General features: G+C 45.4%; 1 protein-coding gene across 5 annotated transcripts; it reads right to left on the bottom strand.

Moving 5' to 3' along the window:
- Positions 1-33: 33 nt before the first annotated feature.
- map3k4 (mitogen-activated protein kinase kinase kinase 4) lies at positions 34-21,335 on the bottom strand. Of its 5 annotated transcripts, none has more exons than XM_085800324.1 (27): positions 21,092-21,335; positions 15,482-15,672; positions 13,950-15,379; positions 11,976-12,236; positions 11,412-11,564; positions 11,115-11,272; positions 10,827-10,943; positions 10,527-10,626; positions 10,281-10,364; positions 9,911-10,180; positions 9,674-9,823; positions 9,162-9,323; positions 8,833-8,966; positions 7,527-7,605; positions 7,352-7,430; positions 6,264-6,357; positions 5,856-5,978; positions 4,394-4,494; positions 4,202-4,282; positions 3,906-4,097; positions 3,747-3,817; positions 3,518-3,634; positions 3,267-3,426; positions 3,019-3,141; positions 2,632-2,738; positions 1,076-1,255; positions 34-976 (listed from the first exon to the last, which is right to left on the bottom strand). In XM_085800324.1, the coding sequence occupies exons 1-27, from the start codon at positions 21,121-21,123 to the stop codon at positions 956-958; spliced, it is 4,770 nt and encodes a 1,589-aa protein (XP_085656450.1). In that variant the 5' UTR covers positions 21,124-21,335; the 3' UTR covers positions 34-955. The 5 variants fall into 5 exon arrangements, with proteins under 5 accessions (XP_085656450.1, XP_085656451.1, XP_085656455.1 ...); XM_085800325.1 differs by lacking the exon at positions 21,092-21,335 and adding an exon at positions 20,749-21,070; XM_085800329.1 differs by lacking the exon at positions 21,092-21,335 and adding an exon at positions 20,630-20,813.
- Positions 21,336-22,556: the final 1,221 nt, after the last annotated feature.

The following is a 22,556-nucleotide window of genomic DNA, read 5'->3' as shown; positions in this document are numbered from 1 at the left end:
ATGATGAGTGGCTTAAGAAAATACACACTTCACTTTCTTTTTTTAAAAAAACAATTGGTTTATTAATATTGTTTGTACATAGCAAACACTATAAGAGCAGCAGAGGACCAGAAGTTGTGGTGTGTGTCAGTGTCTGTGTTTGGTTGTGTGGATGTTATGTGTTCAGCAGCAGGGAGGGAGAGCAGGCCCCGTTTCTCCTCTTTGTTGGCTACGCTCCAGTCACATGAACAGCTCTCCACTGGTGACCAGTAGACTTGAACATTGCTCCAACTTGACATTTACTCCTCAGCAAAAAGGCAAAGAAAAATACATTTTTTAAAAGAAAAAAATCCTTCCTAGTGCCTGCGCTTGCCGAACGACAAGTGATAAATTAACCTGACTATTTGGATGGTGCTCCTTTCATAACGTCTCCTTCCATTACGTGAGGTTTACCGCATCTTTGTGTGCCTCAAACGGCAACTGAAATAAGATCCCTCCCTCCTCTACTCAACTGCCCCCATGGGTAAACAGTTTAAAAGTGCCATAGATTTTTGTCCCACCCCGCCCCACCCATTTGTTTAAAAGAAAAAAAAAAACATAAGTATTCCTCGATGCCTTTTCAGAGGTCTCTTCACCAGTGAGAAGAACGAATGTGGCAATAGTTAACTTTAACTTTACAATATTGTTTATACAAGAATTAAAGCCAATCCTATTCTTACAGTATGTACAGTCCCCACCCCACCCCCCTCCCACTCCTCCCCCCCAGTTCATGGGTACATAAAGACACGACAACCCTATACTCCATAGGTCCAGTTGTCCTCTGAAATGATACTGTATTAGTTCCTCAGTTTAACTCCATGTGCCTTCAGCCATAACTTCCACTTCTCCGCATCCACAGTTCCATTTTCTTTTTGCCAACAGCATGTACAGTAGTGCTTTAATTTGTAAACTTGAAAGCCACAGAGGAGGTTTCCTTTCACTCTTCATCTGTACAGACCTGAAATGGACAAGAAACGGTAGCTGTCAAGTAACATAGTGCTCAGATGAGTCCTGACAGTTCAGTCGTGACAATGAGATTTTTTTTTTTTTTTCTCACCTTGACAAATGGGTGGTCCAGCAGCATGCTAGCGGTCCAGCGGCGTTTGGGTTCACTCTCCAGACAGTGACCAAGGTAGTCCTTCCCCTCTGTGCTCAGCTTCTCTGGGATGGGGGGTTTATGGCCCATGCCCACTTTGTACATGATCTGGAAGTTGTGCTCGTACTCATGCCAGGGTCTCTGCAGATGTAGATCAAAGTTAGAAAATTAGTCATTTCCTGCTTGTGGTTCCACTTGTTTGCATTGAAATGACAAATTTGACTTAAAGGACAATTCCAGGCGAATTCAACTCTGGGGTGTATTTTCATATCATTTTAGGTCTAAAAGAAGGAATCTGAAGATTTTCAGTTTAATCGCTCCTGTTTTGCGGTAGTTGCATCTGTCCCCGCATCGCCACGGCAGCAATGAATGGGAGTGGATGTAAGTTCCGCTGCTTAGGCTGTTTCCAGCCCTCAAAGCCGCAATTTTTTTCCACAGACAGCGTCAGATGGCTACTCAAACATGCACCGAGAAGTTTATTTACTTCAAGCAAGCCGGCATGTTTGTAAAACTAGATCTAATTCAAAGTCTCCCGGAGTCTCGCGCGAGCCCGAAGTTGCAGTGCTGGTGTATTCAGGCGCAGTAGGAGCTACCGCTTGTGTCATAAACACAGGAATATCAACTCTTTACTTGCTTGAAGTGTACATTTTTTTCCACAGACAGCGTCAGATGGCTACTCAAACATGCGCCGAGAAGTTTTTTTTACTTGAAGCAAGTAAAGAGTTGATATTCCTGTGTTTATGACACAAACGGTAGCTTTTCCCACTGCACCTGAACACACCGAGCACGGCAACTGGGTCTCGCGCGAGACTCCGGGAGACTTTGAATTAGATCTAGTTTTACAAACATGCCGGCTTGCTTGAAGTAAATAAACGTCTCGGTGCATGTTTGAGTCTCCATCTGATGCTGTCTGTGGAAAAAAATTGCGGCTTTGAGGGCTGGAAACAGCCTAAACAGCGGAACTTACATCCACTCCCATTCATTGCTGCCGTGGGGACGCGGGGACAGATGCAACTACCGCAAAACAGGAGCAATTAAACTGAAAATCTTCAGATTCATTCTTTTAGACCTAAAATGATATGAAAATACACCCCAGAGTTGAATTCGCCTGGAATTGTCCTTTAATGAGCTTTAGGTTTAGATCTCTTTTAAATAACTCAAGAATAGCAGACTTGCTGTCGCAACTCTGACTCCACAGCCTTTACTCAGTCTCACACAGCAGTTTGTTGTCACGTCTACTGAATCTATAATAAGAATGAATCAGCATGTCACACAAAGAACCTCAAAAATTTATGAGCATAAATGTGTAAATATGTCACATTAATATTTTAACTGAACTGAAACATTAAATATGCATGCTGGAGCTACAGCTGCTCTACAGTGGGTCCCTTGTTTACAATAATAACAAGAAGGCTACAAGTATCTGTCTTTTCCTCTGTGACAGCACAAAGAAAGACAACACCAAATGACATCATGCCTAGAAGCGTGTGTGAAACAGAAAAACAGAAAGTGCTCACCTTTCCTGTCACCATCTCAATGAGGACGCAGCCCAAACTCCAGATGTCCGCTGCTCGACCGTGACCTTCACCCTTTGCTCTGGTGATGACTTCTGGAGCCATGTATGCTGATGAGAAATATGACAAAACAACAAACAGTTTAAAAACTAGCAGTAACTAAGCAGTAATTTATTGAAATGACACAGTATTGCACTGGAATGACATACTAATGGGAAATTTGCAGTGCTTTCATCATAACCAGTACAAACATATATAAAAAACAAAGATTTGAAGAGTACATCATAGAATATCTCTATATTCATATTATAAACAGCAGATATCCATTGGAAAAAAGGGTTATAAAGCGCCCCCTGCTGGCTGCTTGCAACACAAGTCAGAAGCTTTTACCTGCTGTTCCCAGAGTGCTGTTCACCTCTCCGGGCATGGTGTGAGTATTGTTCCTCAGCTTGACCGAGCACCCAAAGTCTCCCAGTTTAATGAGACCAGACGACGTCAGGAAGATGTTGGCTCCTGATACAGACGGAATCAACAATGGGAAGAACGGGAGTGTGTTCAAAAAAAATGTCCTGTGCTTCATGAAAGGAAAACAAACAAAACATAAAAGAAAAAGAAAAAAAAGAGCGAATGAGACTGACCCTTGATATCGCGGTGGACAATGCCGTGTTCGTGGAGGACGTTGATGGCTGTGGTGATCTGTTTACTGTAGAGCCGGATGACGTGCTCCTGCAGCCCCAGTCTGGACACCTCCTCCAGGGTGCCCTCGTCACAGTACTCCATGAAGATGTACATCTCCTCCTGTGAGCGAGCACATGAAAAGTTTACGGCAAAGCGCTTCGGCGAGCAGCAGCGTGCGATGCCTGGGCCGACATGAACGGACGCCTCTTACCCGATGGAGCTCCACTCCAAAGTATCGCACCAGGTTTGGATGTTTAATGCCTTCAAATATTTTCAGTTCATCTGCAGTCTCTTTGATTGTTTTGTGATCATTCGGCTGGAATCGGATCTGGTGGACAAATGTATTATTATTATTATTATTATAATACATTATTATTAAAATAGTGTTAATTTCTTATTATTTTTTTAAACTACTGGATTATTCTTGCTAGAGTACATACCTCCTTCATGGCCATTAGTTCTCCAGTGTCAACATTGATGCAGGTGTACACCTTCCCATACTGGCCCTCACCTGTTTTCACACACAAACACAACATCACTGCCTGTTGGTGTGCTCAATAATGGAAATTATAGTAAATGCAGTAAGAAAGAAGCCGCACCTATCTTGTTGCCCCTCTGCCACTTGAAGGTCACTTTCCTGAGTCCGACTTGCATGACGTTGTCGTAGGACTTGGGCGTGTGACACACTTGTCCGATGATGTTGCGCTGCTTCATCATGGCGTAGTGTTTATCCTCGAACTTGCGAATGGAGCGACGGACGGCCTCCATGGGGCTTTGTCGTGCCGCTGTGTCTAATAGAGAGAAGGGGGCGGGAGGGGATTAGTTACAACTGAACTGTATGGATCAGGGTGTCCAACAGGCCTCAGTCAGTCAGTCGGTCGGTCAGTAATCTCACCCTTGGACTGGCTGATGAAGGTGCGGAGCTCCCAACTTCGCCGTGCAGTGCTGTTGGGATCTCCCTTCGGGTAGGAGGGTTCTGTGGAGAGAGGAATCGCAGGGAGTTTTTCACCTCATCAGGCAGATTAACATCCACTATGTGAATTAAACCAAACCTGATGAACCTGATGAGCACAGTGAGTGCACCCACCTTCTCTGTCCTCTGTGGGGCTGGAGTGGCGGCTCAGGGATTTGAAATGCAACTCTGCAGCGACTGACGACAGACGGTCATTCTCATGGTAACTGGATCCCCTGCAAGGACGTGGAAGAGGATGATGCACACTGAGGTCCAGACAAGAACCTCAGACTAGTATAATGCAGTCTGGATTTTTTTTTTTTTTCTTCTGTCCATGGCCAAATTAAAAATCAGCACAGAGGAAAGACTCATCTGCCAAGACTGCACTTAGTTTTTCTGCTCTGTTCTCCATACAGTTTCATACACTGAGAGGTTCCTTCCTGTTAAAGCTGTGCAAAAACAGTGGAGGTCACTGTTTCCTTAAAACGTCTTTACATTTGCAATGGGGTGGAGATAATAACATTGTCTTTACCTTCACCATCTGAAATGCCAAAATTAGGTTTTCAAAAAATATAAAACAAAGTCCCAAAATTGTCTGACCTTTTCCTGAGAAACAAAGAAGCCTCCTGACATCCATTAACAGTTAAGCATGCATCAGAGACATTCACACCTCAAGGTTAGATCTCTAGAGTGCATGTTCTGATTTCAAAAGCACACATAGATGCACAAGGAAATCTCAATGCAGTAAAGACCCAGCATCGAAGCAAAACTGGTGTTAATAGCACTAAAAAGCAGAATATCAGAGCCCACTCTGTCAATGAGGTAGTGCGTTTTCTCGTTTCCTCCATTTTCACACCATTCACAACCTCCTGAACAGGACTTGTGTGAGGCCATTTTTTTCTAACTTGGTGACAATATGTGAGGTGTTTCAAGACTCCACTATCACTTCACTCACTTCAATTGATGCTTAGTGTTTAGCAGTCAACATCAGTTCCATGCATATAATCAATTAGTGTTAATTGTTGCTGTAAATGCAGAATAAATGCAGAAAATGCAATTATTGAAGTGATAAATCAAATTAATTTCATTATACTACTAGATAAAATGGTTCATGTTGGCCAAAGGTCCAAACTAAAACTTTAGGACTATGGTCTGTGCCAGTGTGGAGCCTGGAAATGATCAATTAACGACGGATGGCAGGCTGATTTTGTGATTATAGAAGTTAATTCAATATCTCTCTTAACCTCAGCATTCATTGTTCATATAGATACAATCAGAAGGCTAAAAGCAGGAAATCTGCTATTTGCAAAGCTTTTAAATCAATCTACAAGTAATAGAAGAAAAAACATTTAAATCTAAATGATATCGCTCTGGAAACAGAAAGGTTTCATTCTTCCCATGGTTTGAAATTCACTGTTAAGGCTTTCTCTGTCCTCAGCTGATCCTCTCCAAATCAGAACAAAATTACATTTTAAATCATTGAACACGAACCAAAGCTTAATGATAATCAGTGGCAGTTTGTGGTTCTTTTTTGTGTGTGTGTCTGGGGCTGTGCTTTGACAACAGTTTCTACCAGGTGACTTGGGGGCAAGGCTACCTGACGTCACTGGGGTTGCTGCTTGGTGCTTTGGTGTGGCTGTGTTCCCCCGCGCCCTGAGGGACGGGGCGAGGGCCGTTGGGGAACAGCTGGTTCCGGAGATCGCAGGGGAGACTTCGAGAGCTGTGTGGTGAAAAAACAAACTGAGGAGCTCCGCCGTGGGAGGTGAGGTGGCTTGGCATGGGATATGTATGCATATATGTTTGTGCGTGGGACTGGGAGGCTGGTTGACGGACACATACTCTCACACTCAGACATGATGATCAAAAAAAAAGAAAGAAAGATAAAATGGCCACTTTACACGAAGCATCACACAACACACCAGCTCAACAACTACAGAGCATAAGAGCAAGGAAAATGAGCCATGCAGGAAAGACCTACTAATAAAATTCAACTGTCATCACATACCTGAAGCCCTCAGCATTAGGGATGAACAGATTTGGGTTTGGTGGGTCACTATGGCAGCGAGGAAACTTTACAGGACGAGGACTATTCCTGGGAGCTGAAAAGAAAAACACACAGAGCTTAATTTAGTCACATCACCCACCAAGGCAAACCTTTAACAGACTACGTATTGATGCAGTGGAGCTCCTAGCTATAGACTTAGCTTGCTACAGTGACGTGCATACATACTATATGTATATTTTTAATTGCAAAACACTTCACATAGGAGGAGGAAGGGAGGGAGAAAGGAAATGCACAACACAAAGGAAAGAAACTATCTAAAATCTAAGTCTTATGTTTGTATAACATTAAATATTCAATTCTCAGAATGCAGAATGAACAAACTGCACAGAAATAGCTCCTTTATGTGGCTATATACCGGCCACATTTTACCAACCACATACATCCAGCGGTTGGGTCATTACGCAATAAGATGAAAGCCACTGTAATGTGCCGACAAAGACACACCAGCTGCACCATCTTGTTGTGTGATGCTGCCAGTGTATCGTCTCTGTATCTTGGTTTGCACATTGAAGAAACAATGTTGGCTGGGTTGCGGTGGTCATTTTTGTAGCATTATTTTTCAATAAAAATAACTTTTGTGTTGCATCAATGGGCAGACACAAGTTTGTTTGACAGCCTGCAGTCAGCGTGGTTCGAAAGACATTGTTTAATCTTCTTTTTTTAAATCGGAAAATGTTTGTGGAGCAAACATGCTCTTTTTTCAGCAACACCCCACTTCACACTTTCCCTTTTTCCCAGAACCACCGCAGTTTTTTTTTTTTTTACTGGCAACCACAGAGCAGCAGCATGGTGTTACTCAAATAAGTCTGTGTAACCGGAGGGGTCAGTCAAACTAACAACACTCCAAGACAAACAAATAATTCTTTGCTATATGGACTGTTTCTTTGCCGCTGTGTCTGCTTTGTGTAACAGCCCATCCCCGTGACACTCAGGTTATAAACTCCCAACAGAATGTAAACACAGAAAACAGATCATGAACTCCAGACACACAAGTCGCTGACACTTTGTATCAAACGAGAGCATCTTACCTATGTAAAGGCCGGTGACTGGGCTGTGAGGTTTTCCAATCACGTGTCCGATACATTCATTCATCAAAGATTGTAAATTCTGCAGAGACATCAACAGGTGATAAATACATCATATTCCAGGTATGCTTGGGTGAATTCCCAGAAGACAATAAAAAGGGGGAAAACACAACGTTACCAGGAAGTCATCCTCCGGTAATGCCGATATGAAGGCAGGTTCAATGGCCTGAAGAAAATCAAAACCCTGAGTCGCCCACCTGCAAGTGCAACATGTCAGTCAGTCAGTCACTGTCTCAACACCTTTGGCTACTGTTTACTTTACTCTCTCCGTTTGCTTGCATTTGTCCTTTAACAGGATAAAATTACATGTAATGGTAAACGGACGTGCACTTATATCGCACTTTTCTAGTCTCTCGGACCACTCAAAGCGCTTTACACTGTAGGTCACTTTCACCCTTTCACACACACCCATTCATACAGTGCGGGAAAGCTAACAATTCACACAGCCAATGCACACATTGGGGGGTAAGTTTGGGTTCAGTGGACTTCCCCAAGGACACTGCGACATGCTGACTGGAAGAGCCTAGAATCAATCCTCTGACCTTCCGGTCAGGGAACGACACGCTTTACCTCCTGAGCCACGGCCGCCCACTACATGTGCATCAGCACCTTTCTGGAAATCACTGTGGTAACCTAAACTTTACAGTTGATGAACAAATGTGTTAAATGGCAGATTTTAGCATCTTTATCCTTGAGGACATGTGCCTTGTGTTTTCTGCTGTAGGAACAGGACGTACTCCAGTGGCACAGTTTTAAATCATCCAAATACAACGACAGACACGTGATCAGTGCTACATTTTTTGCAAATTCCTCTAAATACTTTCAGAGATTCCTCCATTATGCTCATACTGCAATTACAGTGTGTTCCATCAAATAACCTAAAGGTTTCACACTATCATCAGATTACAATGTTGCCATGGCAGCTGAAGCTTTTGACAAACAGCGACAATAAATGTATTTCAATTAAGACCATGGCTCTCACACATGAGCTGAATATATCTGGTTTTACAGTGATTAGTTTAAAAAAAGAGAGAGAGAGAGAACAGCAGGGCAAATTAAGAATTTAATCACAAAAACACAACCTCTTTAACTACTATTAACTATTAAGAATAAAAGGTTTTATCAATCTATTGTTTGTTAAAGGTGATGGGAACATTATATATTTATTTATCCAAGACTAATTGCACTGGCAGGATACTATGTAGCGTTATCTATTTCTGGATCTGACAGATCTGACAGGTCGGCCACGCCTGGTAACATCAGCTGATAAGACCAACAACACGTCACAGCCATCAGCTGACTTCTGAGGAAGACTGCTCGCTAGTCGAAACATGCCAAGGTAATTTCCTTGTGTCTGCGTTCATTATGCCTTCTACTTTTTTAACAATCACACTGGCAGGATAAACTCGAGGGTCTGGCCATACCTGGGCTTGGTGCCCCTGCCGCTCTCACATTTGGTGAGGACATAGGTCATCCATTTGCGGGCGAACGCAATGTAGCGCTCCCCAATCCTCTGCCTGAACTCTCCTGACATCAGGCGCACCACCTCCTTGTGGTACTGTGAATAACAAAAAAAAACAAAACAGCAAAGTATAAATCAAGTATTTCAACTTCAATTGAAACTTAAATGCTGGTGAAGAGGAAATTGACTTGTTAGGTCACACGCTCTGACCAGGAAAAATCAAAAAGAGAGGAAGCATGTGCTTCCCTATAAACATACTTTGTAACAGTTCACGCCTCTACAATCTCTTACCTCAAAGGCAAAATTGTAGCCCTGTATCATTGCCTCCCTGTAGTACTGATGCAGAGTGGCTGACTCAGACTCCTCCACCTCCGCCTCGAACTCTGAGGTGAACATGAACTCCACTCGGTCAATGGCAGTGCTGATCTTAATGCATAGCTGTAGTGCCTCATCCTGTAGTAGGAGAGACGAGGATAGGGAGAGGAAAGAGAAGAACTTTATTATTTTCATAAACAGGCTTCAAATCACAGCAATGAGCAAAACTGGACCCATACAGGATTTGGCCTGTTACAAGTTTAGTGACTTCCTCTTTAGAAAAATCTAGTAGTGGCCCAGACTAGTATTTTTCCAGGTGATGTTAATGGGGCAGACATTCAGGGTAAATTATTATTGCAGTTGTGGTGGAAAAAACAGGTTTGAAATTAGGGCACAAATGTGAACCTGTTTTTTTTTCAGCAACAGAAACTAAACCAGTGTTTAAACAGGTTCAAAATTATAGTGTGTGGTTATGCAAATGAGGGTACCTTCAGCTCCTCCAGAGCGCCGGCGATGAGAGGCTGGCTAGATGTTTGCTCTCGGCTGAGGGTGAGCACATCCTCCATGGACTGCTGGAAGGCCTTTCGCTGGGCCACCAGGTGAGCCGAGTGCATCACTATCAACAGCATGTTCTCCACCTGAGAGCACATTAGACCAGCGTAAGGCTTGTGAACGATGGACACACACACATGCACATACATAGACTCACACACACCTACGCCTACCTTCATGGCCCTTAAAGTGTCAACAGTTTCCATCTGGGGGACCAGTTTGAGCTGCTCTCCGCCCCACTGAGCCCAGTCAGAGTCAGGACTGGAGTCGCCGGCTCTGTGTTTACTCATGAGCAGGTAGGCCTCGTCATCGGTCATTTCCTCGGGCTCTTTGGAGCAGTCTTTCCCCGCGGCTGCGTTGAGAAGCTGTAGGATGAGGGGCCGCTGTTCCATCAAACCACAGGGGACAAAAACTTGCAGTTCTTCCAAGCCGAGAATCTGAACCTGGATAGAAGAGGAGGAAGTGGTTAAATAGTACAGGAATGACCTCAGGATGGAAAGGAGTGATCGGAAATGTGCAAAATTAAAAGAAGTGCAAACACACCTTGACATAGTTTCTCTTTTTAAGTGCCTCCAGGAGACAAGTCACCCCATTAGTGATACTGAAATCTGCAGCGACTTCCAAGTCCTGCAGAGGGGGAAGCAAACAAAGTGTGTGTCAGAACACACAGTCCCAGTTCTTCAGTGAGCTGAGAAAACAGGGTCACAGCTAAACTGCAAAGTCTGTGCTGTTGTGGCTTTCTGTTTCAGGGGAGGGAAAACCCTTCACTGCTGCTGCTGCTGCTCTCACCTTGCGAAGCATTTTGGCAAAGCCCAGAGCCTTGGACGCTCGCTCCCTGGCCTCGTGGAACAGCTCTTTAAGTGACCGACTGGTCTCAATGACTGACCGCCTGGAGGAGTCAAAGGGTTCAAGGTTTAACACAACTCCACTGGGATAAAAAAAAATCATAAGTGACTTAAAAAAAAACTGATTTTATTTTTATGTTTTAATGTAGTTTATTTTACTTTTTTATTTTACATTGTATTGCATTGTTATTATTCATGCATCTCCGCAATTCTGTGTTACTACTGTCTACTAATACTGACTTACCTGATCTCATCCGAGGCTGTGCTATCGTCGGCACTTTCCCAGAATTCATTGTCACTTTTTTGCAAGCCGGTATCAAGGAACTCTCCAGTGGATTTGAGCAGCATCCCAGCAATGTCACTGCCGAGAGCAAAACAGTCCTCAGTCTCATATAAATGATTCATAAACTCTTAACTTACGCTAAAAAGGTTTTATGTCACTTTGGTTCCAAGTAGGTGACATTACTGTGACAGGAGTTAAAAACTTGACTTTTAAACTGCCACGCATTAGATGAACCGCAGAGCCACTCACCAGAAAAGCTTCCCTGACTGGGCCTCTCCTCCGCGGATGTAAGGAGTGATGACCTTGGTGAAGTGCCACTCCTCCTCTAACAGGTTCTTTAAGCTGTGAGAGGCCTGAGGCAGCTGTTGCAACATCTGGATCCAACTGTGCATGTAGTCAAAGTAGACCTACCAAAACAGGGACAGATGTTACATTTGTCACATCTCAATAATGCACAAGGCCTTTCTTGACAACGGTTATACACTAAACATACTTTAAAACATTAACGTAGCGTAGAAGAGAGGAGGAGGAGATTAGGAGTCTTACCACCAGCATCTTGTGGAGGTCCTCCTCAAACTCATCGATATTGGCATTTGTCTGCAAGCCCTGAGCGTCAGTCACCACGCCGCGCAGCATGAACTGATAATACTGCTTCATCAGAAGGCCGCCTTTAAGAACCTCCTTACACTCGCGCACCAACTGCAGAGCACAATAAACAGATTAGCCTTCACATAAGACAAAACTGTTGCCTATCTTTAAGACGTTTAGTACACTTTTAACTAAACTTAATCATTTGTTCAATAATCAATACAGAGGAGTTACGCAGCTCTCTAAGAGGCTTGGGCAAGTGGCAACAGAAAATCAATTCAAACTGAAGGAGTAAACCTCCCGGCCCAGTCTGTGTCCATATAGAAAGTGCACATGCATAATACAGTCTGTTGGATCTGGCAGATATTACCACACAACTGGTTTCTTTATATAGGACCGCAAACAAACTGAGAGACACTGTATGTTAATGAGATGTAAAAAGAGTTCAGTCATTCAGCATGAGTGGCAGCGTGTGTGTGTAGAGGAGAGTCAGTAAAGCTGAGAGCTGCAGCAGCTGCTTGCCTGTTTGATGCTGAGCAGCGAGGGCTCTCCGGCCGGCCTCTGTTCAAGTCGCAGTTTAAGGCATTCGTGAATGACGTTGAGAAGGACTCTGCACAGCACGAGGAACGCCGGCCGGAAGGACGGGAGGTCCATGTCCAACAAATCCTCCCAGGACACTTGGTCGGCTCCGAGCTCGGGGTCCGCCGGACCGCTGCAGGACACGTGGCGCGACAGCTCTGGCAGGTAGTCACTGTAAAGCATGGGGTCTGGGAAGTCTGCAAACTGCAGGTAGGAGACATGTCCAGGTGCGTTATAGTCACAGACAACTGGCTTTGGAATAAATTCAACATTGTTTTTTGTTTTTACTAAATCTTATTCAAACTGTGTTTCACTGCATTTACATTACCATCGTCGACCTGATCCTGAATTTTGGAAAGACAATCCCCCTGTTATCAACATTATACAGCAAGTTGTGTCTCCTCCTTCCCTCCATAATCACATCAACAATCCAAGAAGTTTTCACATTCCTTGTTGTACATTCGGAGGAGGAGAACGATGTCTGAACTTCCTGAATATGCTGTGCTGAATTGTCACGGCTCATTTTCTCCGACACCCAGATGAGCTCATTGCTCATTATCCACTGTAGTCGAGTCAAAAACAATCCTCTTTTCTTTATTGCTGCTCTTTATTTCTTTCTGTAGCTTTCTAACTGTGTCAACACATCCGCTCTTGTTTACAGCCTGGGCTCAGACTTCTTGTAAGCTCCTATCTGTAGGAACACCTCCGACTGCTGTTTCCTCAAGTGTCGAGTTAAATTACTAACATTTGCAAAGAAAACTAGACAGCAGCGTAAATCAACGTTATCTCTGAAAAACAGATCTATGATAAAAAATGTATAATAGCATCCACCGTCTGAGGGAGCGCAACTATATCTTCAGATACATTTCTATTCACTGCCTATAAGCATCAAATGTTAGAGGATAACTTAGCAACTTGTCCCTTTGAATAAATTACGCTCTGACTTGCTTTATCCATCTTTATATCTTTTCTACCTACTATGTTTCTTGTTCTGCACCACAACACCACAGGAAACTCTTTGAATGTGAAAACACATTTGATAACAAACCTGTTTTTGATAAGAAACACCATGCAAAGTTCTTCCAAGAACTTTACGGTTCTTGGAAGAAACAGGTTTATGAGATAAATTCACTGAAAAAAGATTTAGACAAACAGCAGCATCAAAACAGCTGAGCCAAACCACAAAAAGGTGCCGGCAGCATACCAACATTTATAAAGAAATATGGCGATGCAACCATCACCTTCTGAAGATAAATCACTGAACAAGATCACAGTATTGGTCTTTTCCGGTGTGATATCTCCTCTCAAACCAAATCCAGACTGTGAGAACTATTTCAGTGAAGGAGTGAATGAGTCCAGCCTGTGAATGGCTCACTGCTCTGCAGGTAACAGTACAGGTGGCTGCCATAATGCTCGGTTAACAGGAACAATTGTACTAGACTATAGCATTAGTAGGCTGCTCTGTGCAAACAGCGTGTATTACTGCAGAGCAGGGTGACACCTTAAGCGAGACACCTGTAACCATGGTAACGTGTGATGTGTTGTAATATGCTGTGCACAAAGACGGTGACAGCTGGAGCTTCAAAATGCTTAGAAGACATAGTAATTGAAAATGTTTGACAAAAATGAGACAACATGTCGCTGACCAACACTTCATTGACCATTGACTAAAACTTAACCAATGCGTATTCTCCTCAAAACACTAAATCAAAATCATCAGTGATATGTTTGTGTTGAGACACCGGTCATGTTGTCTAAAACTCAAAGAAGCTGTTTCAGGCTCAAGGTGAAACTACACTTTACGAAGACACGTTTTTCTAACCCTAATAAATCTATAAAGTTCTGTTTAATTCAGTATTGTTTAGTTTAGGATGAAATGCTTATTAGATGTGCAGACTGCAGGTGTTATTCTCTCACCTCCAGTGCAGGAGTGTGGCGGAGCAGCGCCGCTCTGGACCGCTGGAGAGAGCGGTCCATCAGTTTGTGCAGTCTGAGGATCAGTTTACGCAGTCCCATCTGTTTCAGAGCTTTATCCACAAATGGTCTGTAGATGGCTGTGGGGCAGAACACTCCTCCTCCCGCCATTGCTTCTGCACTCACAATAGCGGTCGGGAGAAACTCGTCTCCTGACAACAATCGGGAAAATTTAGGCGTCAGTTGCGGAGACAACTCTCCATCTGCTACGTGTCCGAATCCCCCCTCCTCCCCCTCCTCCTCCTCCTCCTCCTCCTCCTCAGCATCCCTGTCCTCCCCTTCGCTTTCAGCTGTAAAAGTGGCTGTTGAGTCATTCTCCTCATCCTTTTCGTTCTCCTCCTCTTCATTGCCGCGAGAGCAGCGCGGTGAGGGGATCTCAAAGACGGGCCACCCGATACGCGATAGGTCGTGGAGGCCCAGCACGGTCGCCATGACGCGCAGCTTCTGGTTGAGGTCCTGGGTGATGTTGAGCCACAGACAGAGCGCCTGCACCCTGCCCTGGAAGTCCCGTGCTGCGTACTTTTCGTAGTCCTTCTGCAGGGCCTGCAAAGAGGGGTACAGAGCTTCCACAGACTCCAGCAGCTCAATAACCCGCTTGACCTGCTCAAACGCCAGCCGCTGGCGCTGAAGGTGTTCCCTGCAGCCGGCGCCAGAGCCCAGAGGCTCCGCTGCGTTCATCTCAGTAGAGGGGCAGGCACTGAAGCCCCAGGGATCGACTCCACAGTGGTTGGTCTCTGCTACGGTGGCTTCCCTCTCCTCGCCGCTGAGTAGATCTGGGATGTTCTCGTACCCTGAACACTGGGCCCCTCTCAAGCTGTCGTAGTTGACCTTAAAGTGCAGCACCTCGTTGATGATGTCGGGGATGGCCTGGCGGGCGGTGAAAAGAAAAAGGTCTTGATCGTTGGTGGTGCGCCGCGCGTGCCACGCCTGCAGCTCCAGCCATATGACCTCGTTGTTGTGGCCCATGAAGGCCATGTTCTCCAGGCCTCTCTGCTCTTTCTCCTTCCTCTTGGAGGACATAGACGTGAGTTTGAGCAGCAGCCGCAGAGTTTCAAAGAACTTGAGGCGGTCGGCCGGGCAGTCTGTCCTGGAGGTCTGGCGGTGGGGCCGGCCAATGTGGGGCATAGAGACGGGAAGTTTGCCGCTGCTGCAGCCCAAGCTCAAGTAATGCTTCCTGGGATCCATGCTGAGGGAACCGAAAGGGCTCGACTTGGAGAGTGGGTCCAGCATGAAGGAGCCTTCGAACGTCTTCTTGTGGTCTCTCTCGGTGGAGCGCAGTGTGGCCCTCTGCTTCTTCCCCTGCTTGTAGCTGTGCTCCTCCGGCGGCTCTGCGGGCCTGGGACTCTCTCTCAGAACAGACGGGCTAAGATCCACTGTGGTGGAGAGACACAAAATGTATCCCGGTCAGTGCAAAGTGTGTAAAACTGCATGTGTGACATCTTAAAAATTCCAATTGAATCGATTTAGAAACTCACCCTTGTTGGGAGACCGACCGGCGCTCTTTGCCTGGCTGTTCCTTTGATGTTTGCCAGACATGCGTTTCATCTGACGGGGGGTATAAGGAGGTGATGTGCCGTACAGAGCTTCCTCTTCCTCACTGGGAGAGTCATAGGATTCATCCACCTCCAACTTCTGCTGGGATGCATTTTCCACTGGTCGTGCCTGCCTGCAAACATTGACAGGAACACAGAATGAACAAACTAGCAAGGTGGGCTCGATTCGTGTTTTTAGAACAACCACAGCTGCAAGAAAGTGAAGGTAACCACATCAATGGCATTAGAAAACTGTTTCAGTCATATCTCACGGAAATGCAAGAGAAGAAGCATGTAGAAGGTCACAGAGTGCTCGTGTTTGTACCCAAAACACAGAGTGCAGCAAAACCTTCCTCTAATGCCTCAGCAAACAGGTCGCTAAACTGCAACCAGACTGAATGTCTGCTGCTACGTCCAGCAGACTGGTGAGTTGTCTGTCCTCTGGAGCCTGACTGGCTGCCTCCCAAATGTACAGCAGCGATGCTCTGTGCATGACCACAGCCGTGCAGACGCAGGATAATAAGCTGTGGGCACCCTCGCTCGGTCTAGGTAAACATAATGGCTCAACCAGAGGGAGAAATAGTAACCCTCATTAACTCTGTCTGCTAAGTCATCAACCATACTGCACAAGTCCAGTTTTCATTGAGCACACACTCAGCCGGTGCACGTAGAATTGTTGCACCACGTGCAAATACAGCTACTAGTGCAAAGCAGCGCATTGCTTTCATGTGATTAGAGTAAACCTTGAGCCACAAATAAAAAAGAAAAAGATGTGGACATCATGGTGGCTTAACCACATCCGGACTGAGAATTTCAAATAAGTAAAGTCCACGGCAGAATAGGTTGCATCAAAGGAAACACAGTTGACACTTGAATCATTTCCTTCAGGGAAAAAAAAAGGAAGAGAGGGTAAAAAAAAAAGCAGAGTGCAAGCAGCACGCTTTTCTAGATTACATTGTCACAGCTTTGTTCCCTAATGCCTTTCTGAGGGTTTTTTAATAGGATTAGAGACAAAGGTTGGAAGGTCTGACCCCCGCCAACAGAAACAAAAAGAGGAAAGAAAAAAAAGGAGGGGCATGAAAAAGGGCGTTCTATATGCTGGTCGCCATGTGTCCCACCATCCATCATCTGACTGAAAGGCATTCCCCAACACGCGCCTGTTAGTGAGTGTGCAGACGGAGTTGAAAGGGGCACAAGGCTGTATCACTTTCCCTGGGGGAGTTTGTGTGTGTGTGTGTGGGGGGGGGGGTAATCTGGAAATCACTTGCTTAAGCTTTTCAGGGAGCCACATAGAGAGAGAGTGAGAGTGCAGACTTGTATTGCCCATCTGCACACACACGCGCACACACACACACTCCCCTGGGATCAGCTGTGGAATTACATGCAAAGCAGACAGACAGACACCTGCTGCAAGTCCTGCAACTTTTAATGCGAGAAGACTCAAGCTGAGATCAATGCTGCATGACAGTAACACAGTGCTGGAATAATGTCAACAGCACACCAGTGTTAACCACCGCAGCCTTTACAGAATAACGCTTGCGTGACAGAACACTGGTGCCATTATGAGTGTATTGTATTGGAAATTGTGAATGGGCTTGTTCTGCAGAAGCAGCACACCACCACAGTGATCTTTTCAGTATGCAGGCACAAGAGGGGAACAGTAAGCAATCTTGTGTGTCACAATAAGGCTTTCTAGCTTCAACTGCAACAGTCTAATGTGTGCAGTGCAAATGCAATGCGCGGCACAGGTTATCAGGAAACTGCGTTCAGGGAAAGAACAGCAGATGGGAATGCCATCGACCTCCGACTGCGTCCTTAACAAGTATGATCAGATTGTGCACGCATTAGTAAACATTCCAAAGCATGCATGAGTGAGCAGGACAGGAATAGTAAATGCATGTGAGAGGGAGTGACACTGGTCACCGGTTCAAAAAAGACGCTTCCTTGCGCAGAACAGCATGACTGAATCACTCAGGAATGACAGCGGAACCAGTGACGCCATTGCCGGCTATTTGTTTGGTTGCCATGAGACTCTTCAAGCACAGATTGTGCCGCTGCAGTAAAAAGCTTGTGCAAATTCCTCTTCTGAATTCCTTGCTTTTTTTCCCCCCCCTGCTAAACCTTTACTCGCAGGCCGCCCAGAGAAAGTTAGTGGCCTGCGTGCCCTGCAGTTAACCATAGATGCTCTGTGGTCCTCAAGCTGTCCCTTGCCTGGCCGCCACCGGGTGAATTATCACTGCAGATGGTGTCTGGCTGCTCTCAATGGCTCATCTGATGGCTCATTGGGGGCTCCAATAAAGGCCTGAGGAATGCTAGAGCCCCTGGGCAGAAACACTGAGTGCATAATAAACAGCACAAAATCAGGACTCTTTTCTCTACAGCGACTGAAGCAGTGATACCAAGGGGCTGCCAGAGTCAGGGGGGCCCTGACCTTTGACACCGACCATCCACACCATTGTACCAGGAAGGGGCGCTCCATTGTATGGTCGTGACACGTGGCCCGTGAGGCCCACGGCTGAATAGCACACAGCTGGTTGGTGAGCACACTTGCTCACAATGTCCAAACTATGGGGGATTTTTTTCAGAGAGAGGAAAAGGAGGAGATGGAGGCTGGAGGGGGGAGGTGGGGAGGGGAGGGGGGGTCTCACAGCACACTTTCCAATTAATTAGGTCATGCTGACATAGCTGATGCTCGGTAGGCTATATCCAGATTTTGAATCCCACCTCCCATAAAACGGATGTGTCTGCTGCCCAGTGATATCACCCTAAGGTGAAGCGTGGAGAAGCCCTGAGAATATAAAAACCTGTTTGCCATCAGCCCAGATTTCAGCATGCACGTCTGACCGGCTGTAACACCCTGATAAACTGGCAGTGATCGCATGTTTTTGCCGTAGGCTGACAGAATTCAGAAACAATGAACATGACATACTTGACCACACCCTCCAATGGAACAGTGTGACACTGCCAGGAGTGGACTCCCCAGCCCTCTCCTACATGCAACTGTGCAGAGCATACACTCACTGTGCATGCACTTGAACATACACACAGACACTTTGACACAGAAGCAGAAAATGCAGTTGCATTTCTGCTAAGCTCACTATCTGGCCTTATTCAACAGCAGGGAACATCCTCTGTCTAAGACACAGGCCGTACTGTACCAGTGGAGGCTCATGCCATTAACCACAACAAGTCACATGACCTGAATGTATCTAAATGTAGACACTGCAGACAGCAGGCTCCAGCGCAATGCTATGCCTTATGTTTTTATGCCACTTGCATGAATGCACTGCAGGTAGCAGGCGGCCCCACCTTCATATTCAATCTGAAACTGCCAACAGTCATACACAACACCCCACGTTGCAGTCATCTGTGTCATAAATGCCAATCTAATCGATTAGCAAGTTATTCTGCAGCCCCATATTTCCTTTCCCTTTCTGTTTACTATCATCTGACACAATCTTACCCCTGCAGCGCGTCAAGTGCAGTCATTTCAGTAGTTACAGAGATGCCATTGTTAAAAAAAAAGGAGATAAACAGAGGAGGCGACAGAATGTGAAAGCAATGCAGCATTCATTTCTCTAAAGCAGGTGTGGGCAGAGACAGGATGCAGTTCGGAAATGCTAGAGGACGGTCCATCTGTATTCTACAGCCTGTGCTGCTGGCAAATGCAGGCATTAATGAGTTCTCCCCCCCATGAGCGTCGCCGGGGCTCCAGGCCGCCATCCTCTGTGCACATTACACCACATCCTGAAATCCCAGGAATGCTTGTCAGCCACAATGTCTTCAGACTGACTTTGAAAATGAGACATTATTGACAAAAGGGCCTCTGTTAGTTGCAACGATGGGGATAGCCTTCAATTGCCACGCAAGCCCATAACTACTCCTTCTCAAAATAGCTGTCGGTTTGAACTAAACTGGCATTTAGTGCTTAATCGATAAGACGCCTTTGTTGCAAAAATAAAAAGGAAGATGACTCGTTTTTGCATGTGACCCTTTCATTTCATTCTGACCTTTGAATTTAATTACACATCTGCCTGAATTGCTCCAGTATCCCTGCAGACACTGCCACACCAGTCATGTAAGCCTTATTGTGTACAGGTTTTGCATGTTTCTGATCCCCAGTACAAGAGAAAGGGCAACTCAACAACAAACAGCAACACTAGGCCACACACTACATACTTTGCCTTTCACCCCAAACTCTGCACGTACACCCATCAACAGTGCACTCAACGTGTGATTGCGGTCACAGTATGTTTAATAGCACAGTGTTTATCTTTATGAGACAGCAAGTACATTAACAGAGTCAGCATTCCGCAATCATGTGAGCTGTTTGCGTCCCCCACCTCGGACCTAAAGTGGCCCCAAGGGTGTGCAAGTGAAGTGAATAACAACTGGCTGGTGGCTCAATCATTGCTGGGAAGGGGGCGGGGGGATGAAAAAATAAATAAAAATCAAGCTACTAGCTCAAAAAGCAGGATTATCGCAGATGACAGAGCTGATCCGCTGTGATAAATACCCTCAAAGTCACTCCGCTCTGCAGACAAACAACTGCATGCGAGGAGCGAGAAGAGGGAGAGAGAGGGGAAGACACAACAGCAGATTCCTGAGGGTCTGTCGCCGGCGGTCAGGGGCAAACACTGCGGCATTTCGATTAAGAGATGTGCACATGTGAGGAAAAACATCTCACGGTTGTCTCTTTGTGTGCACCCCCCCTTGGGAGATTGCTGCTGGCATGTATCCTTCAGCAGCCTTGTCACCACGGTGAAACCCATGTCGTGCAACAGATTGCCAACTAAGTTGCACACCTCCAGGAAAAGGGAAACACGCAATAAAGTATTTAAATTAACACCAAATAGCCCAACAAACATGATTCAGCAGTGGCGTGCGAGTCGAGGACAACAACAACAGGAGCGCCAAGTCTAGCTGCTAGAGAGGATTAACAATAACAGTGAAGCGAAATGCTAGCTACAACCAGCGAAGTTTGTGCCTCGGTGTTTTGGGGGTGAAATGCATGCTCTTGCAACCTCAAATAAACAACAACACACACCCCAAGTTTCTCCTAACGAGCCCACATTGCAACAGTGAACTCACCCCAGCACCGCCAGTGTGTGTCGGTGAACTTGCGGCTGAACAATAAAGTGACAAGCGGCGGCTAACAGTCAGCTAGCCTGTTCCCTGTTACATCGGCTCACTGCTGTTCACTGCGTTACCTCAACATTTGGCCAACATTTTTTGCTCTCCCTCTCTCTCTGGCGAACCGAGAATCACACAGGGAGGGAAAATACCCGCAGTAAAGTGCGTCTAAAAAAACTGTTGGACCCCCCCTCACCCCCAGCCCCGCCGCCGCCGCTGCCTCCCCAAAAGAAAAAGTTTGCAACTCCAGTTGTTGCAAAATGCACTAGTAACTGCACGCGTACCACTATTTGACAGGAAGTCGATTTCCGAAGGATGCGCAAGCGCTGCCATAGAGCCGACTGCAGTGTCACGTTCAGCTCCCTATTTGGCAAGTGCGAGGTCCTGATGGTGTAGTGTCTGTTCAACAAATTCGCATACCTGCTGGGCTTGTTACGATCCGGAGGCTCCATAGCAAAGCAGTGGCTTCTTGTTTCTAGCCGTGCATGGACTAAACCATGTCTAGGCGATATCGCGCAGAGTTTGCACCGGTAGATATTTGCAAGAGAGGCGGATTTTTGTCTCTTTGGAGCACTTTCTATCCGCCGGCACAGTTGACTCTCGCTGGTGCGTATGCCGTCGCCATCTTTCCAACGTTCATTGAGGAGGAGTGCCACAGTCTTGCATTACTACGGCAACCCGGATAGGTCATCTGCGGTCATTTACTGTGTGCAGCGTGTTGTTACCCACAAAGAGCAGCCACCGTGAATAAAGTTTTCACACGGTCCTCATGATTTATCACACTTATAAAGCCAATGCAGTGACAAAATAATCTGATAATAGTTACATACCCGGGGGTGGTTGATATGAAATATTATTCTTGAAAAACTTTGTTGTTGTTGTTCATGGCCCCTTGCCATCAGTGTTGCAGTTGCCCAATTTAACACGACGTGATGATGCAGTTGGCATTTTCAGCAGCATATGGTTAGCAGAAAATGTAGGGGCACACACTGTAAATTGACTTGCAAAGCAAATATTCACATTTCTTTTTCATTCATGATCCTCAGACACATTGGTCTGCCACCTAAAATGACAGATTTCATATTCTTTGAGTCGCCCCTTCATGTTTCACCAAGTCTTGGTTGCACATGTGCAAGTAGATGAAAGATTTACTTGCACTGTCTCAAATTTTAGGGGTAAAGGGCCTCATTTAGGGACAGTCTGGAATGTAATTTTACAACTCTGAATTAAGTCTATACTTTAACATTACTTGAGTCTGGTTAGCAACATAGTAATTTGAATTAATTTAATTTAGGGATGCACAGATAAGATAGTCAAGTTGATTTTGACAATCGAATGCAAAACAACCTATGACTATTGTGCTTTCGTGCTACAAGTGTTCCTCCCTGTAGGACCTGTGACAGTGCTGTCACTTTGTTGTGCAACCTTGCTAATATCATGTTATTACATACAGGGAGCATAATACAAAAATTAACTTAATGCTCTTAAGTTATTAATCTAATACCAGAGTAATGTAGGAATCCTGAATGAGGTGATTATCTGTGGAGTATGAGCTGATGTTGAAAGTCGCCCAGCCACTGAAACAGAATATTGACATAGGTTCATCTGCCACTTTCCACTTATTCCTGCACCAATTAAAAGCATGGTGTCTTTTCGATTTATCAGCAGACATCCTGAAATAATGGGAAATGGTGTTGTGCTGTCTGCCTCAACATGTTATTTATTCTATGGTTTGTTGTAGTTTTCACATGGCAAGAAACAATAGAGAAACTATACATGTGTGATTCAAGGCATGAAGTGAACATGTACAGAAGTGACAGATTCAGGAAGTATCACATTAAAACACTACCAGAAAACTACTGGAAAAAGTACCTGTCAGGCCTGA

Source organism: Trachurus japonicus, chromosome 15 (genome assembly GCF_045865225.1).
Source record: "Trachurus japonicus isolate A0001 chromosome 15, Traja_1.0".
NCBI classification, from domain to species: domain Eukaryota; kingdom Metazoa; phylum Chordata; class Actinopteri; order Carangiformes; family Carangidae; genus Trachurus; species Trachurus japonicus.
The sequence above is the reverse complement of the archived record's forward strand: the minus strand, read 5'-3'. Positions and strand labels throughout refer to the sequence as shown.